General features: G+C 63.7%; 1 protein-coding gene across 1 annotated transcript; it reads left to right on the forward strand.

Annotated features, from left to right (window-relative positions):
* The first annotated feature begins 6835 nt into the window (after positions 1–6835).
* On the forward strand, positions 6836–15824 carry PKP3 (plakophilin 3). The gene is made up of 13 exons (XM_005576723.4): positions 6836–7151; positions 9249–9328; positions 9455–10080; positions 10174–10297; positions 11175–11379; positions 12940–13114; positions 13316–13433; positions 13507–13677; positions 13973–14158; positions 14511–14664; positions 14836–15028; positions 15129–15216; positions 15449–15824. The coding sequence occupies exons 1-13, from the start codon at positions 6920–6922 to the stop codon at positions 15482–15484; spliced, it is 2388 nt and encodes a 795-aa protein (XP_005576780.2). The 5' UTR covers positions 6836–6919; the 3' UTR covers positions 15485–15824.
* The last annotated feature ends 355 nt before the right edge of the window (positions 15825–16179 follow it).

The following is a 16179-nucleotide window of genomic DNA, read 5'->3' on the forward strand; positions in this document are numbered from 1 at the left end:
TCCCAGGCCTGGAGCCCCCACAGCCGCCTCAACCTCGCTTCCTGCCGTGTCCCGGGAGCCCATGAGCACCCGGCTGAAGGCACAGCCAGGATTCATGGAACCAGCCCTGGAAGCATTGGGTTTATTTGTGCAGGGTGGGAGCACTGCAGGTGCAACCACAGCCGTCCAGGTTGCAGCTGTGGGCCCAGGCCTCCTGCTGGTCTTGGGGACCAGGGAGGACCCCCTAACACCACAGACTTGGGGGTGTCCCTGCTCCTGGCACCCACTCTGATCTTGGAGTGGGGTTGGGACCAAGCCTGGGTGCTGTTGCAGCCCAGCCAGGTGTGCACCCTCAGAGCAGTGCTGACACACCAGTCCCCTGCCATCTCAGCCCCTCCAGACTTTGGGCACCAATGAGTGTGGGAGGGAGGCCAAGATGGGGCTGGGAGCAGCTCAGTGCTGGCCTGTGGGCATCTCTTGGCACGAGCAGCCTGGGCACCATGGGCGGCCGTGGGAGGCAGACAGGCTCCTGGGAGGCAAGAGGCAAGTCCCTGGTGAGGCTCCACCTTCAAGCCAGGGTGAGCCTGAAGGCTGGGGGCCAGGCTGACACTCCCGAGGACCAGAGTGGGGACTTGTGGTGCCTTTTCCGGGCCCACCCATGGCTGCCCATGAACCAGTAGGCACGAATTTCCTCCCCTCTGAGGCCCGTAAAAGCCCCGGGTTCAGCCAGAGTGGAGAGGAGGACGGAGGGGACAGGACGACCAGCTGCAGAGAGGAGCTGCCGTCTCTGCTGAGGGCTGAACACTCGTTGGGATGACCTGCCTGCAGAGAGGAGCCACTTACTCCCAGCCTCCTCTGCTGAGAGCCCCTGAGCTGTTCTAACACTCAATAAAGCTCCTTTTTGTCTTGCTCACCCTCCACTTGTCTATGTACCTCATTCTTCCTGGACACAGGACAAGAACTTGGGCAAAGGTGCTCCCAGCCACAGAGGTTTCTGGTCAGAATAGCAACACCCCAAATATCCCATAACATTTTTGGGGGCTCATCTGGGATCTGTGGAAGGGTGAGCAAAAGTGGATCTTCTCTTTCTGTCCTTTCTTTGTGGTTCCTAAACTCCACAATAGCTAAAATGAAAGAAAAATACCAGGCCTCAGTCAATCAGTTAAATGTGACGACTAGTCTCCAAGTGCCAGACTCAATACATGGGGGCCAGGCTTGCTGGGGAGGACACTGTCAAGCGCCCATCACCCTCAGGTGTTGGGAATGTTGGCTCTGTTCCAACCCAGTTTTCCTTCATGGAAGTCTAGCTGTCACCTGGGACCAGAAGGAGGTCCTAGGGCAACTGGGGGTATCTGGCTGAGGTTACCCCTTGGTGTTATCCAAAGGCCCCTGGACTGACTCCAGTCCCAGGCCTCCCATGAGGGTGTTGGCACGAGGACCTCCACTCTTTCCTATCATTCTTTTCTTTCTTTCTTTTGTGACTGTCATGGTTCCTATCTCTTCTTTATGTATGATGTTAAATGTTAAGGATGTTGTTGCAAACCAGAAATATTACTGGGTAGAATGAACATTTGGCTGAGTCATCAAAACTGTAAAATGGAAGGTTAAGAATAGCACAGATGAAGCTAAGTGTGCCTCGGTATCTGTATATAAATTTGTGGCAAAAATGTTCTTGTTATTTCCTTGGTCGCCAACTTGGTGCCAAACACCTTGAGACCCAGAAGAGAAGCATGCTCTCAGGAAGGAAGCTTTTCTGTAAACGTGAGACCCAGAAGAGAAGCATAGTCTCGAGAGGAAGCTTTTCTGTAAACGTGAGGGCCGGTGGTCTGAGGACTCGTGTGTGCAGGCTTTCTTTGCTTTGCAGGGTAACTTGGACCTTTACCTCTGTTGTAGGATTGATCCAGCCCTCGTAGTGGCTGTCTCAGGAGAGGCTGCAAGAGGCAATCCCAGGGAAATAGAGAAGCAAACCCCAGAGGCACCTCCAGTGGAGGAATCAAACCCTTCCCTCCTCCCTATCCAGGTTCTCTCTCAATCTTTCCCCAGCCTAGAAATCCTCATTTTAGGCAGTTCCCAGTCAAATTAAGGGAGATCTTGGCAAGTTTTTAGATGGCCCTGACAGATAAATAGAGGCTTTCCAGAACCTAACCCAAGTATTTGAGCTCTCCTGGAAGGATGTCATGTTGCTTCTGAATCAAACCCTGACCACTTCTGAAAAGCAGGCCACCCTGCAACTGGCAGAGAATTTGGGGGATGAGCCGTATATCTTATCTAGGGCCAGGGAAGAGGAAACGCTTTATCCAATTGGAAAAATAGCAGTACCATTGGAGGACCCTAAATGAGACCCCAGTGATAAAATGGGAAAATGGAGGATGAAACACTTTCAGATGTGATACTGGAGGGCTTGTCAGGGACTGGGGCTGGGCCTCTCGATTGCACCAGGCTGGAGGGCTCGCAAGGGAAAGGAACTGGGCCTCTCGATTGCACCGGGCTGTCCGTGGTAGAGCAGGGATTGGCCCCACTGCCTTCCCGGGGGATGGCAGCGGCCTTGGTGAAGGGTGGCTCTCTGTCTCCTGATTCAGTCAATGAACAGCTGGTCCTAGGGGATAAGGGGATGAGTTTATTGCACAGGCAGCCCCTGATGTCAGGGGACATATAATAGGGAAGCAACAGTGGGAATGGGCTGTGGGACCAGATGGTACTTTGGGGGCATCCTGGGAGGGGCAACCTCGGTTTTTTGCAGTGGGGACCGGGAGGAAGTCCAGGAAAGAAAGGGAACGCAGAGGGTCTAATAGCCACCGTGTGGGCTCATGGACCCCAGAATCCCTGGATACACCTGTGACTGCTGCAAAGGTGTTGGGCCAGGGCCCTTCAGGAGGGTTTCCAGACCGTGCAGGGAGGAGGGCCCTTCAGGAGGGTTTCCAGACAGTGCAGGGAGGCCACCTTGGCCCTGTCCAGTTTGCCTTGGGGACCACTGGAGGACAGACTGTCCCTGGAGACATGGGTTGCCAGACCTAGGGCCGGTCTCTCAAATGGTACAGCAGGACTCATGGGTTCCCAGGCTCCTCTCCCCAGCTCCAGTTGTCCAGACCACCACTGCCATTCAGGAGCCCCAGGGATTCTGGAGGAGGATGGACCACCTCCTGGACTCCAGAGCAGGCCTTTCAGTTCTCCTCTCCAATCTGGGCCCCACTCCCCATCTCTTGGCACAACTGTGAGTGGCATCTCAGGCCTCCTTCCTCCACCATGTCAGGAATCAATATAGTCTTGTGAATACGGGGAGCTTTTCTATGGAGGGTTTAATGTTTTTTCCTTTCAAAAGCCAGGCCTTTCCTTCTTAGGCCAGGCCCCCAGTTCCTGGGACTTCCTTCCTCCCCCTTGTTTGAGGAGGACGTGGCCCCACAGCTCCACCTGTTTATAACAGAAAAGCAGCAGAGGAGCTGCCGCCACCTGTTAGTAGCTGCAATTTGGTGAGGGACACTTGGGACTAATTTAATGGGTCCCTACACCCTCCTGAGGCCAGACTCCAGGAGAGCCCCCGGGAGATGCCCTACCCGTCTCGGACATATGCGCCCTTCCCCAGAGCAGCGCCGGGGGCAAAGGAAGAGCCCAGGACTCATCTGATGAACGAGTGGATGGACGGATGGACAGACTGACCAACAGGGCGGCAGCGGATGGGGTGTGTGCAGACGAAAGGTGTCCCCCCAAGAGCCTACTGGGGCCGTACCCCTCAGCTGCCTTCCATGCCAAGGACCAAGGCCAGAGACCTCAGAGCTGCCCACCCACAGGCCCGGGGCAGGGGCAGGGGCCACACTCCATAGGGTGAGGGGTGGTGCCCATAGGCAGCAGGGTAGGCTCCGTGGAGGGGCTGGGCCCTGGGCTGGACTTGGCTGGAGCCCAGGTCAGAAGGTTTGCAAAGCGTGGGCGCCAACAGGAAGCACCAGGACGCTTGCCTCTGGGTGAACTGTGCCCCCACACTGGGTCCATCAACCACCAAGGGCCCCCCAATGCACTCCCCACCCCGCCGCTGCAGGCGGTGGGACCTGAGGCAGCCTCCCAAGCCTCTCTGTGCACCAGCACACTCCTGAATTCGGTTTTGACTATTATTTTGCTTCTAACGTCCTCACACCTTTCTCCCCAGATCCTCCCCCTTCTGCTCCTTAAGGCTCCCACCCCATCCCCCTCCATCCAGGCAGGCTCTGCCCTGTAGACTTGAGTATGTGCCCTCCCACAACTCCAGGCATGCACCTGGCAGCTCTACCCCCGACCTGGGCCCAGCCCACCTTCTCCGTGAGTGCCTCCCATGCCCCCCACGCTGAGCCCACCGCACCCCGAAGCCCTCCTGCGCCCTCTCCCACCTCCTCTTGGGAGGTGATTGACAGGCCACCTGCCACCTGGGATCCAAGAGCAGTGCTCACTCACCCTTCGAGGCCCTCACGTTCCGGGTTCTCAACCTGATTGTGCACCCAGAGCGACCTGAGGCTACATGCAGATTCCAGGCCCCACAGACAACCGCCTCCTCCAGGAAGCCCACCGCCTCCTCCAGGAAGCCCACCACCAAGCCCTCGTCCAGGGCTCCTGTGCCAGGAACTGGCTCCAGGGAGAGCGAGACACTCGGGGCTGGTCACAGGGCTCAGATAAGACTCCCCTGAGCCTGGGGCTGGAAGCTGCAGCGGTGGTCTAGCAGGCATCGCCATCCCTCTGGCCTGACTGCGGTGAGGGAAGGTGCACCCCAGATTCCTGGCTTTGCCAAAACTGTGCCTGGCAGGGACCATGCATCCTCCGGGAGGCGCCGCAGCTCTTGGGGGACACCCGCAGCCCTCTCTGCCAAGGGGAGGAGGGAAGGTCGGCAGAGGCCCTCCAGGCTGGCTTCCCCTGCCACGCGGCCCCGCCTGGCCTCTGCAGGGCCCCAGGTGGGCCTGGGGTGGACCTGGATGCAGGGCGGGGCCCAGTCCATGCCAGGCACATACCTCCAGGCCCGCTCTGTGCCGCACAAACTTGTCTCCCAGGATTTTTCCACACGAAACCCGTCTCCCAGGGAATCAGCCAGTCTGATGAGCTGGGCGTTCCCACCCCGCCCTCCGGGGCCCCCACAGTCCTGTCCCACCGCAGAGGCTGCCCCGCACGCGCCAGGCCAGGGATGGAGCCCGGGACACCTCAGCTGTCAGCAGTGGCCTCTGGAATGAGCTGGGAGGCTGGCGGGATCCGGACCACGGGCAGGGTAGGTCTCCCACCCCTGCCCCACCACCCCGACCCCACCTGGTGGCCCAGCCCAGGCCTCGCCTGTCCTTTCAGTGGGCCCTCCCCTCCCCCTTTAGCCCCCAACGCTGATTTCCGACTCCCACCTCTAGCTTCCTTCCCCTCAGCACTGACCTCACCCTTAATGCTGCCTCCTAACCCTGGATCCACCCTCACTGAGGGGAAGGGTATGCCCGAGAGGAGAGCCCAGAGCCCGGGTCCAGGGTCCAGAGAGAGGCAGAGGCTGTCAGATGAGCTCGTAAGAGAAGCCCAGGGGTTGTCAAGATGTTCAGCTCCCACCCCCAGCCCTCCTAGGCTTATCCCCACCCCCCCCCCCCCATCTACCAGGGGCCTGTCCCGGAGGCCAGAGGGCCTCAGAACCTGCCTGCTGGCTCCACTGGCTGTGGTGCTCGAAGGAGACCTTCTGGGCACAAGCCCTGCTTGGTCTGGGCCTCCCCCGCCACCCCACCCCCACCCTCACTCCCTCTCCATCCCGGCCACTGCTCTCCCAGACCCCCTGGTTCTTCCCCGCACACCCCCACCCTCACTCCCTCTCCATCCCGGCCACTGCTCTCCCAGACCCCTGGTTCTTCCCCGCACACCCCACCCTCACTCCCTCTCCATCCCCGCCTCTGCTCTCCCAGACCCCCTGGTTCTTCCCCGCACACCCCCACCCTCACTCCCTCTCCATCCCGGCCACTGCTCTCCCAGACCCCCTGGTTCTTCAGCGCACACCGCTCCTGCCCCAACCTGGCATGCGCTGACAGGAGTGCAGGCCCCTCTGAGTCAACCCCCTGGGGCAGCCCCGCCCCCTGCACCCTGACTCATGTGCTGGGAACGGCCTCCCACCCGAGGGCCTGGGGGGCAGGCGCAGTGGTGCCAGGGTCCCAGAAGCCAGAGAGGGTCAAGTCAGCCCTTTGGAGGCCTCTGTGGGGGGTGAGGGGGTCCTGAGGGTGAGTTCCAGGGTCGGCAGGCCTCAGGGGAGGGCCGGTCCATCCACATGCTTCCTGTGGGGAGGGGGCTCTCTGGGTTCCAAGCACCAGGGCCTCCATGGAGTCCGGTTGGACCCTAAAGCTCCGTCCCTCCATCCTGTGTCCTGACCCCGGCACTGACCCCTGGCCCCCCACAGTGTCTCCTGCCAACCCCTTCCTAGGCCTCATCCCCGCCTCACCAGCAAGGCTGGGCTACCGTGGAGGCTGTCTGGTCCTTGGAGCTACCTAGGGCCCTAGACCCCCCAGGGGGTGGGACACCCTCCCCTTCATGCTGGGGGTGGCAGGACATAGGCCCCCTCAGGACCTCTGCCCTTCCCTGACACTCAGGACACAGAGGGCCCCTCTGTCCCAGCCCCACAACAGAGGGCTCGGTCCGGCCTTTACAGGCTGAGAACAAGAAGGACCCAGGGCCCCCGTGGCCCTGTCGTGGGATGGGAGAAAAGGAGGCAGGAGGCCAGGCTGGGACCTGGGGCCATGCAGGGCCTGTTCTTCCGCCCAAATTCCACCTTAAGCAGGCGGTGGCCCCTCCCTCCCACCTGGCCAGGTGTCCCCGCCCCCAGCTGCGCTCAGGGCTGGGCAGGCGTCTGTCTCCAGGCGGCCCTGGGTGAGGCTGGCGGGGCGGGGACTTCAGGGAGAGGGCCTGGAGGGACAGGACGTGAAGATAGTTGAGTTTGGAGGCGGCCGCCAGGCCTAGGCCCGGTGGACCTGCCGCCATGCAGGATGGTAACTTCCTGCTGTCGGCCCTGCAGCCCGAGGCCGGTGTGTGCTCCCTGGCGCTGCCCTCTGACCTGCAGCTGGACCGCCGGGGCGCCGAGGGGCCGGAGGCCGAGCGGCTGCGGGCGGCCCGCGTCCAGGAGCAGGTCCGCGCCCGCCTCTTGCAGCTGGGACAGCAGCCGCGGCACAACGGGGCCGCTGAGCCCAAGCCTGAGGCGGAGACTGCCAGAGGTAGGCCAAGGCACAAGGCAGGTGCCGGGCAGAGGGGACCGCGGCGGGGACGATGGTGGCGGAGAGAGGTGTCTGCGGGCGGAGGTGGTAGGGCGAGGGCAGAGGCCGCAGTGAGGCTGGCTCCTGACTCACCAGGCCTCACACTGAGTCACGCACCCCGCCCCAACGGGCGTGGGGAGAAGCCATGGGTGGGGCTCCCCATCCAAGCAAGGACCCCCGGGTCCTCCAGGGACAGAGCCTGGCCAGGCCCCACCTGTGTCCTCAGCCTAGAGCCTCCCCCGTGGGGGATGACAGGGAAGGCTGGCACACGGCAGGCGGGCCAGGCCCCTCAATCGGCAAACCCGGAGCACGCACGCGACTGCCCCAGAAGCACAGGCTCACGCACGGTCTCAGGGACACCCAGACACCCACGCTTCTCCCACACCTCATGGGAATGAGCAGAACAGGAAAGCGGGGAGAGGTGTGGGGGGGCTGGGAAGTCCTGGAGGAAAGCCAGGCCTGTCTGGACCAGGGGCTCCCTGAGGAATTAGAGGGGAGGGCCCCACTGGAGTGACCCAGATTTCTCTGTGGGAACAGCAGGTGGAGGAGCACCCCTCAGTGCCAGCCAGACCCACCTGTGGCGGAATCCTGGCCCCACTCACGCGAGTGCGTGTGCATGCGTGTGAGTGTGAGTGACAGGAGCACGCAGATGCTGTGGTTGAGGGCAGTGGTTCTAGAACGTCATTTCCTCCTTCGCCAGCTACAGCAACAGGGATTAAGGTCAGGCAGTAAGAGGAACCTCCCAGAATGCCAGGGACCCAGATGCCAGTTCATCGTGGTGCTTAGAGGGGACCCCCAGGACTGGTCTCCAGCTACTGGCCGGGGGGAAGTGAAGGTCACCCAGCGGAAGGGCCGGCCTGGCGGCCTGGACTGTGGGGTCCTCCCTCCAGGGGCCTCAGCCTTGCTGGTGACCAAGTTGGGTGCCCAGGGGTCATGGGGTGGAGGACGGTGAGGGAAGGGTTAATTACCACCCTGGCTACCCTGCCAATTAGAGGGGGGTGGATTATAATTGGGGGGTGGGGGTGAGGTCCCCAGGCTGGGGCGTGCCCCTACTCCGGGCTGGGCCTCACCAGCGTCAGAGAGTTAATAGCCCCGGCCCAGAAGCCCCATTAACCAGGGTGAGTCTGGGGCCCCTGCTGTGGGGGTGTACCCAACAGAGCATCCAGCTCTGGGCAGAGTTGTGGGAGGGCCATGGCCCCCTTCCCTGTACCCCACACTGAGCCCCTCAGCCAGTGGTCGCTCTGCTGGGCCTTCTCATGCCCCCGCCATCAGCCCGTCCTCTCTGCACCCACCCACGAGTCCATCCCTCTCCCCACTCACCATCCACCTGCGGGACCCACCATTGTCGCCGGCTCTCCCACCCCTCCGTCCACCACTCTGTCCATCCTTACAACAGTCACAGCAGCCCTCCCATCCTCCTCCTGCCTGTCTCTCCATCCACCCTCCGCCCTCCGCCCTCTGTCCACCCGCCTGTCTGTCCACTCACCGTGGAGTCGGGCTGACGCAGCTGCCCTTGGCGTGTGTGTGGCTGGACGGGGTGGGTGTGGCCCCTGCCTCGGGCTCTGCCGGGTGGGAGAGAGCACTGCAACAGGGCATACTGGTCCAGGGAGACAGTGTCACTCTCCTGTGACTGGGCACAGATGAGATTTGGGCACAGGAGGGGCTCAAAAGGAGTCAGTGTGAGTTGGGGCAGGCCAGGTTGGCTTCCTGGAGGAGGAGGCTGGGCGCTGTACCATGGCAGGGATTGGAGAACTGATGTCAGAGTCCCTGGCACATTCCTCCAGGCGACCAGGAGGTCAGTGGGTGAGCACATCTGCCTTCTTGGGCAGAGGAGGCACAGCTGGGGGGTGGGCTGTGGAAGGTGGACCACCAGGGCTGACATGTGAGGAGACCAGGCCATGGCAGGAATGGGGAGGCCCTGGCCCCGAAGCCCCTGGCCTCCCTGCCCTGGATTGGAGGCTGCTCCTGGGGTTGCGAATAGCGATGGAGTCGGGAGGAGGCAGGAGGCCGGGGCTTTGCCGTGTGGCAGAGCTGGGCTACCACTGTCCCTCTCCACAGGCACATCCCGGGGGCAGTACCACACCCTGCAGTCTGGCTTCAGCTCTCGCTCTCAGGGCCTGAGTGGGGACAAGACCTCGGTAAGCAACGGGCCCAGCCCGAGGGGGACAATCTGAGCTCTGCAGCTCGGAGAGGGGGAGGCCCTGCGGCAGGGCTGGACGCAGGTGAGCCCAGGCACGTCCTCACTGCCCCCTCTCGACCCACAGGGCTTCCGGCCCGTCGCCAAGCCAGCCTGCAGCCCAGCCTCCTGGTCCTCCCGCTCCGCCGTAGACCTGAGCTGCAGTCGGAGGCTGAGTTCTGCCCACAACGGGGGCAGCGCCTTTGGGGCCGCTGGGTACGGGGGTGCTCAGCCCACCCCTCCCATGCCCGCCAGGCCTGTGTCCTTCCACGAGCGCAGTGGGGTTGGCAGCCGGGCCGACTATGACACACTGTCCCTGCGCTCGCTGCGGCTGGGGTCCGGGGGCCTGGACGACCGCTACAGCCTGGTGTCTGAGCAGCTGGAGCCTGCGGCCACCTCCACCTACAGGGGCTTTGCCTACGAGCGCCAGGCCAGCTGCAGCTCGAGCCGGGCAGGGGGGCTGGACTGGCCCGAGGCCGCCGAGGTTTCCCCGAGCCGGACCATCCGTGCCCCTGCCATGCGGACCCTGCAGCGATTCCAGAGCAGCCACCGGAGCCGCGGGGTAGGTGGGGCAGCGCCGGGGGCCATCCTGGAGCCTGTGGCCCGAGCGCCATCTGTGCGCAGCCTCAGCCTGGCTGACTCGGGCCACCTGCCGGACGTGCGTGGGTTCAACAGCTACTGTGGCCACCGAACCCTGCAGAGACTCAGCAGCGGGTGAGTGTCTGGGCCTGGCACAGGGAGGGGGCTTCTGCCACAGGCCCAGCCTGAACCCAAAGTTAGCCTGACCCTTGACCCCTGGCTCCACAGTTTTGATGACATTGACCTGCCCTCAGCAGTCAAGTACCTCATGGCTTCAGACCCCAACCTGCAGGTGCTGGGAGCGGCCTACATCCAGCACAAGTGCTACAGTGATGCAGCGGCCAAGAAGCAGGTGACCACCCGACCACCCACTCACTGCCCCTGGTGACCTCCCTCAGGGCCCCACCACCTCCCACTGACCTCTGCTCACTGACCACCGCTCATGGTCCCCAAGCTGACCAGGCAGACCCCACTGTGTCCAGAGTCCCCTCAGCAGAGGAAGAGCAGTAGGGTACAGTTTGGATACACGTGCATCACCTGCATACATCTGCGTACACTTGCGTTACCTCTGTACACCCGCATACACCACCTCCATACACCCGCATACACCTGCGTCACCTCCATACACCCGCATACACCACCTCCATACACACGCATACACCACCTCCATACACCCGCATACACCTGCGTCACCTCCATACACCCGCATACACCTGCGTCACCTCCATACACCCGCATACACCTGCGTCACCTCCATACACCCGCATACACCTGCGTCACCTCCATACACCCGCATACACCTGCGTCACCTCCATACACCCGCATACACCTGCGTCACCTCCATACACCCGCATACACCTGCGTCACCTCCATACACCCGCATACACCTGCGTCACCTCCATACACCCGCATACACCTGCGTCACCTCCATACACCCGCATACACCTGCGTCACCTCCGTACACCCGCATACACCTGCGTCCCCTCCGTACACCCGTAGACACCTGCGTCCCCTGCATACACCCGTATACACCTGCGTCACCTCCATACACCCGTATACACCTGCGTCACCTCCATACACCTGTATACACCTGCATCACCTCCGTACACCTGTAGACACCTGCATCCCCTCCATATCTACATCTACGCACCTGGACACATCTGCACACATGTGCATAGTCTGCATCCATCCACATGCATCTGTGCGCCCCCATATGCCTCCGCCCGCAGGCCCGCAGCCTTCAGGCCGTGCCTAGGCTGGTGAAGCTCTTCAACCACGCCAACCAGGAAGTGCAGCGCCACGCCACGGGTGCCATGCGCAACCTCATCTACGACAATGCTGACAACAAGCTGGCCCTGGTGGAGGAGAACGGCATCTTTGAGCTGCTGCGGACACTGCGGGAGCAGGACGATGAGCTTCGAAAAAACGTCACAGGTGCTGCCTGTCCCCTCCTCCACCTGTCCTTCCTCCACCTACCCCCCTCCATCTGTCCTCCATCTACCTGTCCTCCATCTACCCCCTCCTCCACCTGTCCTTCCTCCATCTACCCCCCCTCTGCCTTCCCCCCTCCACCTGTCCCCCTCCTCCACCTGTCCCCCCTCCTCCTCCTCCACCTGTCCTTCCTCCATCTACCCCCTCCTCCACCTGCCCCCCTCCACCTGTCCTCCATCTACCCCCTCCTCCACCTGTCCTTCCTCCATCTACCCCTCCTCCACCTGCCCTTCCTCCACCTGCCCTTCCTCCACCTGCCCTTCCTCCACCTGTCCTTCCTCCACCTGCCCCCCCTCTGCCTTCCCCCCTCCCCCCGCCCCCTCCACCTGTCCCCCATCTACCCCCTCCTCCACCTGTCCCCCTCCACCTGTCCTCCATCTACCCCTTCCTCCACCTGTCCTTCCTCCACCTGCCCCCCCTCTGCCTTCCCCCCTCCCCCCGCCCCCTCCACCTGTCCCCCATCTACCCCCTCCTCCACCTGTCCCCCTCCACCTGTCCTCCATCTACCCCCTCCTCCACCTGTCCTTCCTCCATCTACCCCCTCCTCCACCTGCCCTTCCTCCATCTACCCCTCCTCCACCTGTCCCCCCTCCACCTGTCCTCCATCTACCCCCTCCTCCACCTGCCCCCCTCCACATGTCCCCCCTCCACCTGTCCTCCATCTACCCCCTCCTCCACCTGTCCTTCCTCCATCTACCCCCTCCTCCACCTGTCCTTCCTCCATCTACCCCTCCTCCACCTGTCCCCCCTCTGCCTTCCCCCCTCCACCTGTCCCCCCTCTGCCTTCCCCCCTCCCCCTACCCCCTCCCCCTGCCCCCATCTACCCCCTCCTCCACCTGCCCCCCTCCACCTGTCCCCCCTCTGCCTTCCCCCCTCCCCCTGCCCCCTCCACCTGTCCCCCCTCTGCCTTCCCCCCTCCACCTGTCCCCCGCTCCCCCCATGTCCTTCCTCCTCCACCTACCCCCTCTGCCTGTCCCCTACTCCTCCTGTTCTCCCTCTGTGTCCCCCCAACCTGGTCCCCCTCCTCCACCTGCCCCCTCCGCCTATCCTCCCACCTGTTCCCCCTCCTCCACCTGTCCCCCTTTTCTGCCTGTCCCCCTCCTCCTGTCCCTCCTCTGCCTGTCCTCTCTCCTCTGTTCTGATCCCTCCACCCCATTTGGTTCCCTTCTGTCCCTTTGTCCCTTTTGCTGGCCATGCTTCTACTTGGGCCTCCCCTGCCCGCCTCTTTCCTGGACCCCTGGCCACTCTGTCCTGTGGCTTTGTCTCCTTGGAGCCACCTCCCGCACCAAGCCTGCTCACCACACCCCACATTTTGTCCCCTTTTGCTTGGTCCCAGCTCTATCACCCCAAATGCCACCCCAGGGTCTCCCCAGCAGGGCTTGTGGGGGAGGCACAGAACACCAGGCCAGCCCCTGGGGAGAGGCAGGACCTCCTCACTCCATGCCCAGAAAAGTGGAGGGGGTTGGAGGGCAGACTCTGAGAGCAGCCTCCCCCGTGGTCCAGGGATCCTGTGGAACCTCTCATCCAGTGACCACCTGAAGGACCGCCTGGCCAGAGACACGCTGGAGCAGCTCACTGACCTGGTGTTGAGCCCCCTGTCCGGGGCTGGGGGTCCCCCCCTCATCCAGCAGAACGCCTCGGAGGCGGAGATTTTCTACAATGCCACCGGCTTCCTCAGGTGCGCCAGCCTCGGGCAGTGAGGCAGTGGGGTGGGGACTGCGGGCAGGTTCATTGTAGGGACTCCGCCTGGCCTGGCGTTCACAGCCCCACACACCGCACGCCCCGCACTGGAGGATGGGCGTGCGAGGGCCCAGGATGGGATGGGACGGGGCCTGGGATGGGGGGTCCCTGGGGGGCTCTGATCCGCCTCGGTCCCCAGGAACCTCAGCTCAGCCTCTCAGGCCACTCGCCAGAAGATGCGGGAGTGCCACGGGCTGGTGGACGCCCTGGTCACCTACATCAACCACGCTCTGGACGTGGGCAAATGCGAGGACAAGGTGAGGGGCGCGGTGCGGAAGGGGGGGGCCGTGCACCCCGGGCCGCCGCCCTGACCCGCGCCCCTGCCCGCAGAGCGTGGAGAACGCGGTGTGCGTGCTGCGGAACCTGTCCTACCGCCTGTACGACGAGATGCCGCCGTCCGCGCTGCAGCGGCTGGAGGGTCGCGGCCGCAGGGACCTGGCTGGGGCGCCGCCGGGAGAGGTGGTGGGCTGCTTCACGCCGCAGAGCCGGAGGCTGCGCGAGGTGGGCACCAGCCTGGGCGGGGCGTGGGGGTGTGCTGCGACCCCGGCCCCACTGACCCCGCCCCGCTCACCCCGCCCCGCTCACCCCGGCCCTGCTCACTCCAGCCCCGCTCATCTTGCCCCGCTCACCCCGCCCCCTGACTCCAGCCCCGCTCACCCCGGCCCGGCTCACCCCGCCCTGGCTCACTCCCGCCCCGCTCACCCCGCCCCACTGACCCTGGCCTACCGCTGACCCCGGCCCGGCTCACCCCGGCCCCGTTCACCCCGCCCCGCTGACTCCCCCCGCTCCGGCGCAGCTGCCCCTCGCCGCCGATGCGCTCACCTTCGCAGAGGTGTCCAAGGACCCCAAGGGCCTCGAGTGGCTGTGGAGCCCCCAGATCGTGGGGCTGTACAACCGGCTGCTGCAGCGCTGCGAGCTCAACCGGCACACGACAGAGGCCGCCGCCGGGGCGCTGCAGAACATCACGGCAGGCGACCGCAGGGTGGGGCACCCAACCCAGACCCGAGGGGCTCCCAGGGGTTCATGCTGTGGCGGGGGAGGGCAGGGGAAAGAGGGAAGGGAGGAGGTAGGGGACGCAGGGGGCCCGCGGAGCCTCCGAGGTCAGTGTCCCAGTGGGGCAGGCCTTGGGCCCTGGGAGGACTGGAAGTTCTGCCCTGGGTTTGAAGGGAGGCACCTGATCCAGGCTGCGGATGATGTCCCCAACTGGGGGGCAAAGGCGGAAGCAGAGGCCCCCGTGAGGGTGGCAGGAGGATGCAGCGACCCCGTTGTCGCAGGACCCCCCCAGGTGAGGGTCTGAGGCCTCCGGTCACGGCTCACACCCTCCCTCCCCACAGTGGGCGGGGGTGCTGAGCCGCCTGGCCCTGGAGCAGGAGCGTATCCTGAACCCCCTGCTAGACCGTGTCCGGACCGCAGACCACCACCAGCTGCGCTCACTGACCGGCCTCATCCGAAACCTGTCTCGGAATGCTAGGAACAAGGACGAGATGTGTGAGTCAGGCAGACCCTCGTCCCCACCCTGCTGGGCCCACACATCAATTTTGTCTTTACATGTGGGCTTCAGGCCGCTGGAGTCAGTCCAGCTCCCTGAGGGAGGCAGGGGACCCCAGGTGCCCAGGTGGCCGGGAGTAGGGGTGTAGACTGACCCCCGGCCTCCCACAGCCACGAAGGTGGTGAGCCACCTGATCGAGAAGCTGCCGGGCAGCGTGGGTGAGAAATCGCCCCCAGCCGAGGTGCTGGTCAACATCATAGCTGTGCTCAACAACCTGGTGGTGGCCAGCCCCATTGCTGCCCGAGACCTGCTGTACTTTGATGGGCTCCGAAAGCTCATCTTCATCAAGAAGAAGCGGGACAGGTAGGGGCCGACCCAGGCATTCAGCAGCCTGGCCAGGGGTCCTCCCAGCCCACCCTGCTTCCTGGCTGTGTGTCCCCTCCTGACTCCCCTCCACCCTCAGCCCCGACAGTGAGAAGTCCTCCCGGGCAGCGTCCAGCCTCCTGGCCAACCTGTGGCAGTACAACAAGCTCCACCGTGACTTCCGGGCGGTACGTCTCCCGAGCCCAGAGCGAGCCGGGACCCGGTGCAGGGCATGGGATGCCGGGGGAGGGTCACCGAAACCCACGTGGAGCAGACAGTGAAGAGGCCAGTGGGAGAATGGAGACCAGGGACCCAGAGGGGAAGGGTCCGGGCCACACCCCGCACACTGCAGGAGGGACAGAGGGCAGAGGGCTGCACGGGCAGACATGCACCCTGACCTTGGGCCTCTCTCCACTGTAGAAGGGCTATCGGAAGGAGGACTTCCTGGGCCCATAGGTGAAGCCTCCTGGAGGAGGAGAAGGTGACGTGGCCCAGCGTCTGAGGGACAGACTCAGCTCCGGGCTGCTGGGCGGCCCAGCCTGGAGGAGAAGGCTGATGACCGAGGGGCCCCTCGCTAGGACCCCTGTGTGCACCTTTGAGAGTCCTGGGCCACCAGGAGGGGCAGGGGCTTATAGCTGGGGACTTGGCTTCCGCAGGGCAGGGGTGGGGCAGGGCTCGAGGCTGCTCTGGGGTATGGGGTGGTGATCCAGTCACATTGGCAGAGGTGGGGCTGGCCGTAGCCTGGCAGTATCTTGGGATAGCCAGCACTGGGAATAAAGATGGCCATGAACAGTCACTGCCCTGTGTCCTTCCATGGCTGGCCTGACCCTGTGGCTGGCAGCATGATCCTGGGACGTGAGGTGTCCCCAGGCACCCCCCTGCTCCTGAGGACACCCACCCCCTGGGCTCACACACAAGCCTCCCAAGGTCAGAAGATGCAGGACACGGAGAGCCCAGCAGAGGGACAGCTGACACCTCAGGGCCGAGAGGGGACAGGGTGGGCAGCAGGTGCACCACAGACACAGATGGAGCAGAGCTGGGGGCCTCAAGAGCAGAGGGTGACTGGAGTGGGAAGAGGGGGGCTGCCTCGTGGGCTATACTCATTCAGTAAAAGAACCCAACTCCCTCTCCGCCCGCCTTGGGCCCGGAGT

The sequence above is a fragment of the Macaca fascicularis genome, chromosome 14 (assembly GCF_037993035.2).
Source record: "Macaca fascicularis isolate 582-1 chromosome 14, T2T-MFA8v1.1".
In the NCBI taxonomy this organism is placed as follows: Eukaryota; Metazoa; Chordata; class Mammalia; order Primates; family Cercopithecidae; genus Macaca; species Macaca fascicularis.

Coding starts and splice junctions, on each gene's coding strand:
- PKP3 (XM_005576723.4), top strand. CDS start 6,920: ATGCAGGATGGTAACTTCCTGCTGTCGGCCCTGCAGCCCGAGGCCGGT. Junction 10,298..11,174: donor ATGCAGCGGCCAAGAAGCAG/GTGACCACCCGA, acceptor CTCCGCCCGCAG/GCCCGCAGCCTTCAGGCCGT. Junction 13,434..13,506: donor TGGGCAAATGCGAGGACAAG/GTGAGGGGCGCG, acceptor CCCTGCCCGCAG/AGCGTGGAGAACGCGGTGTG.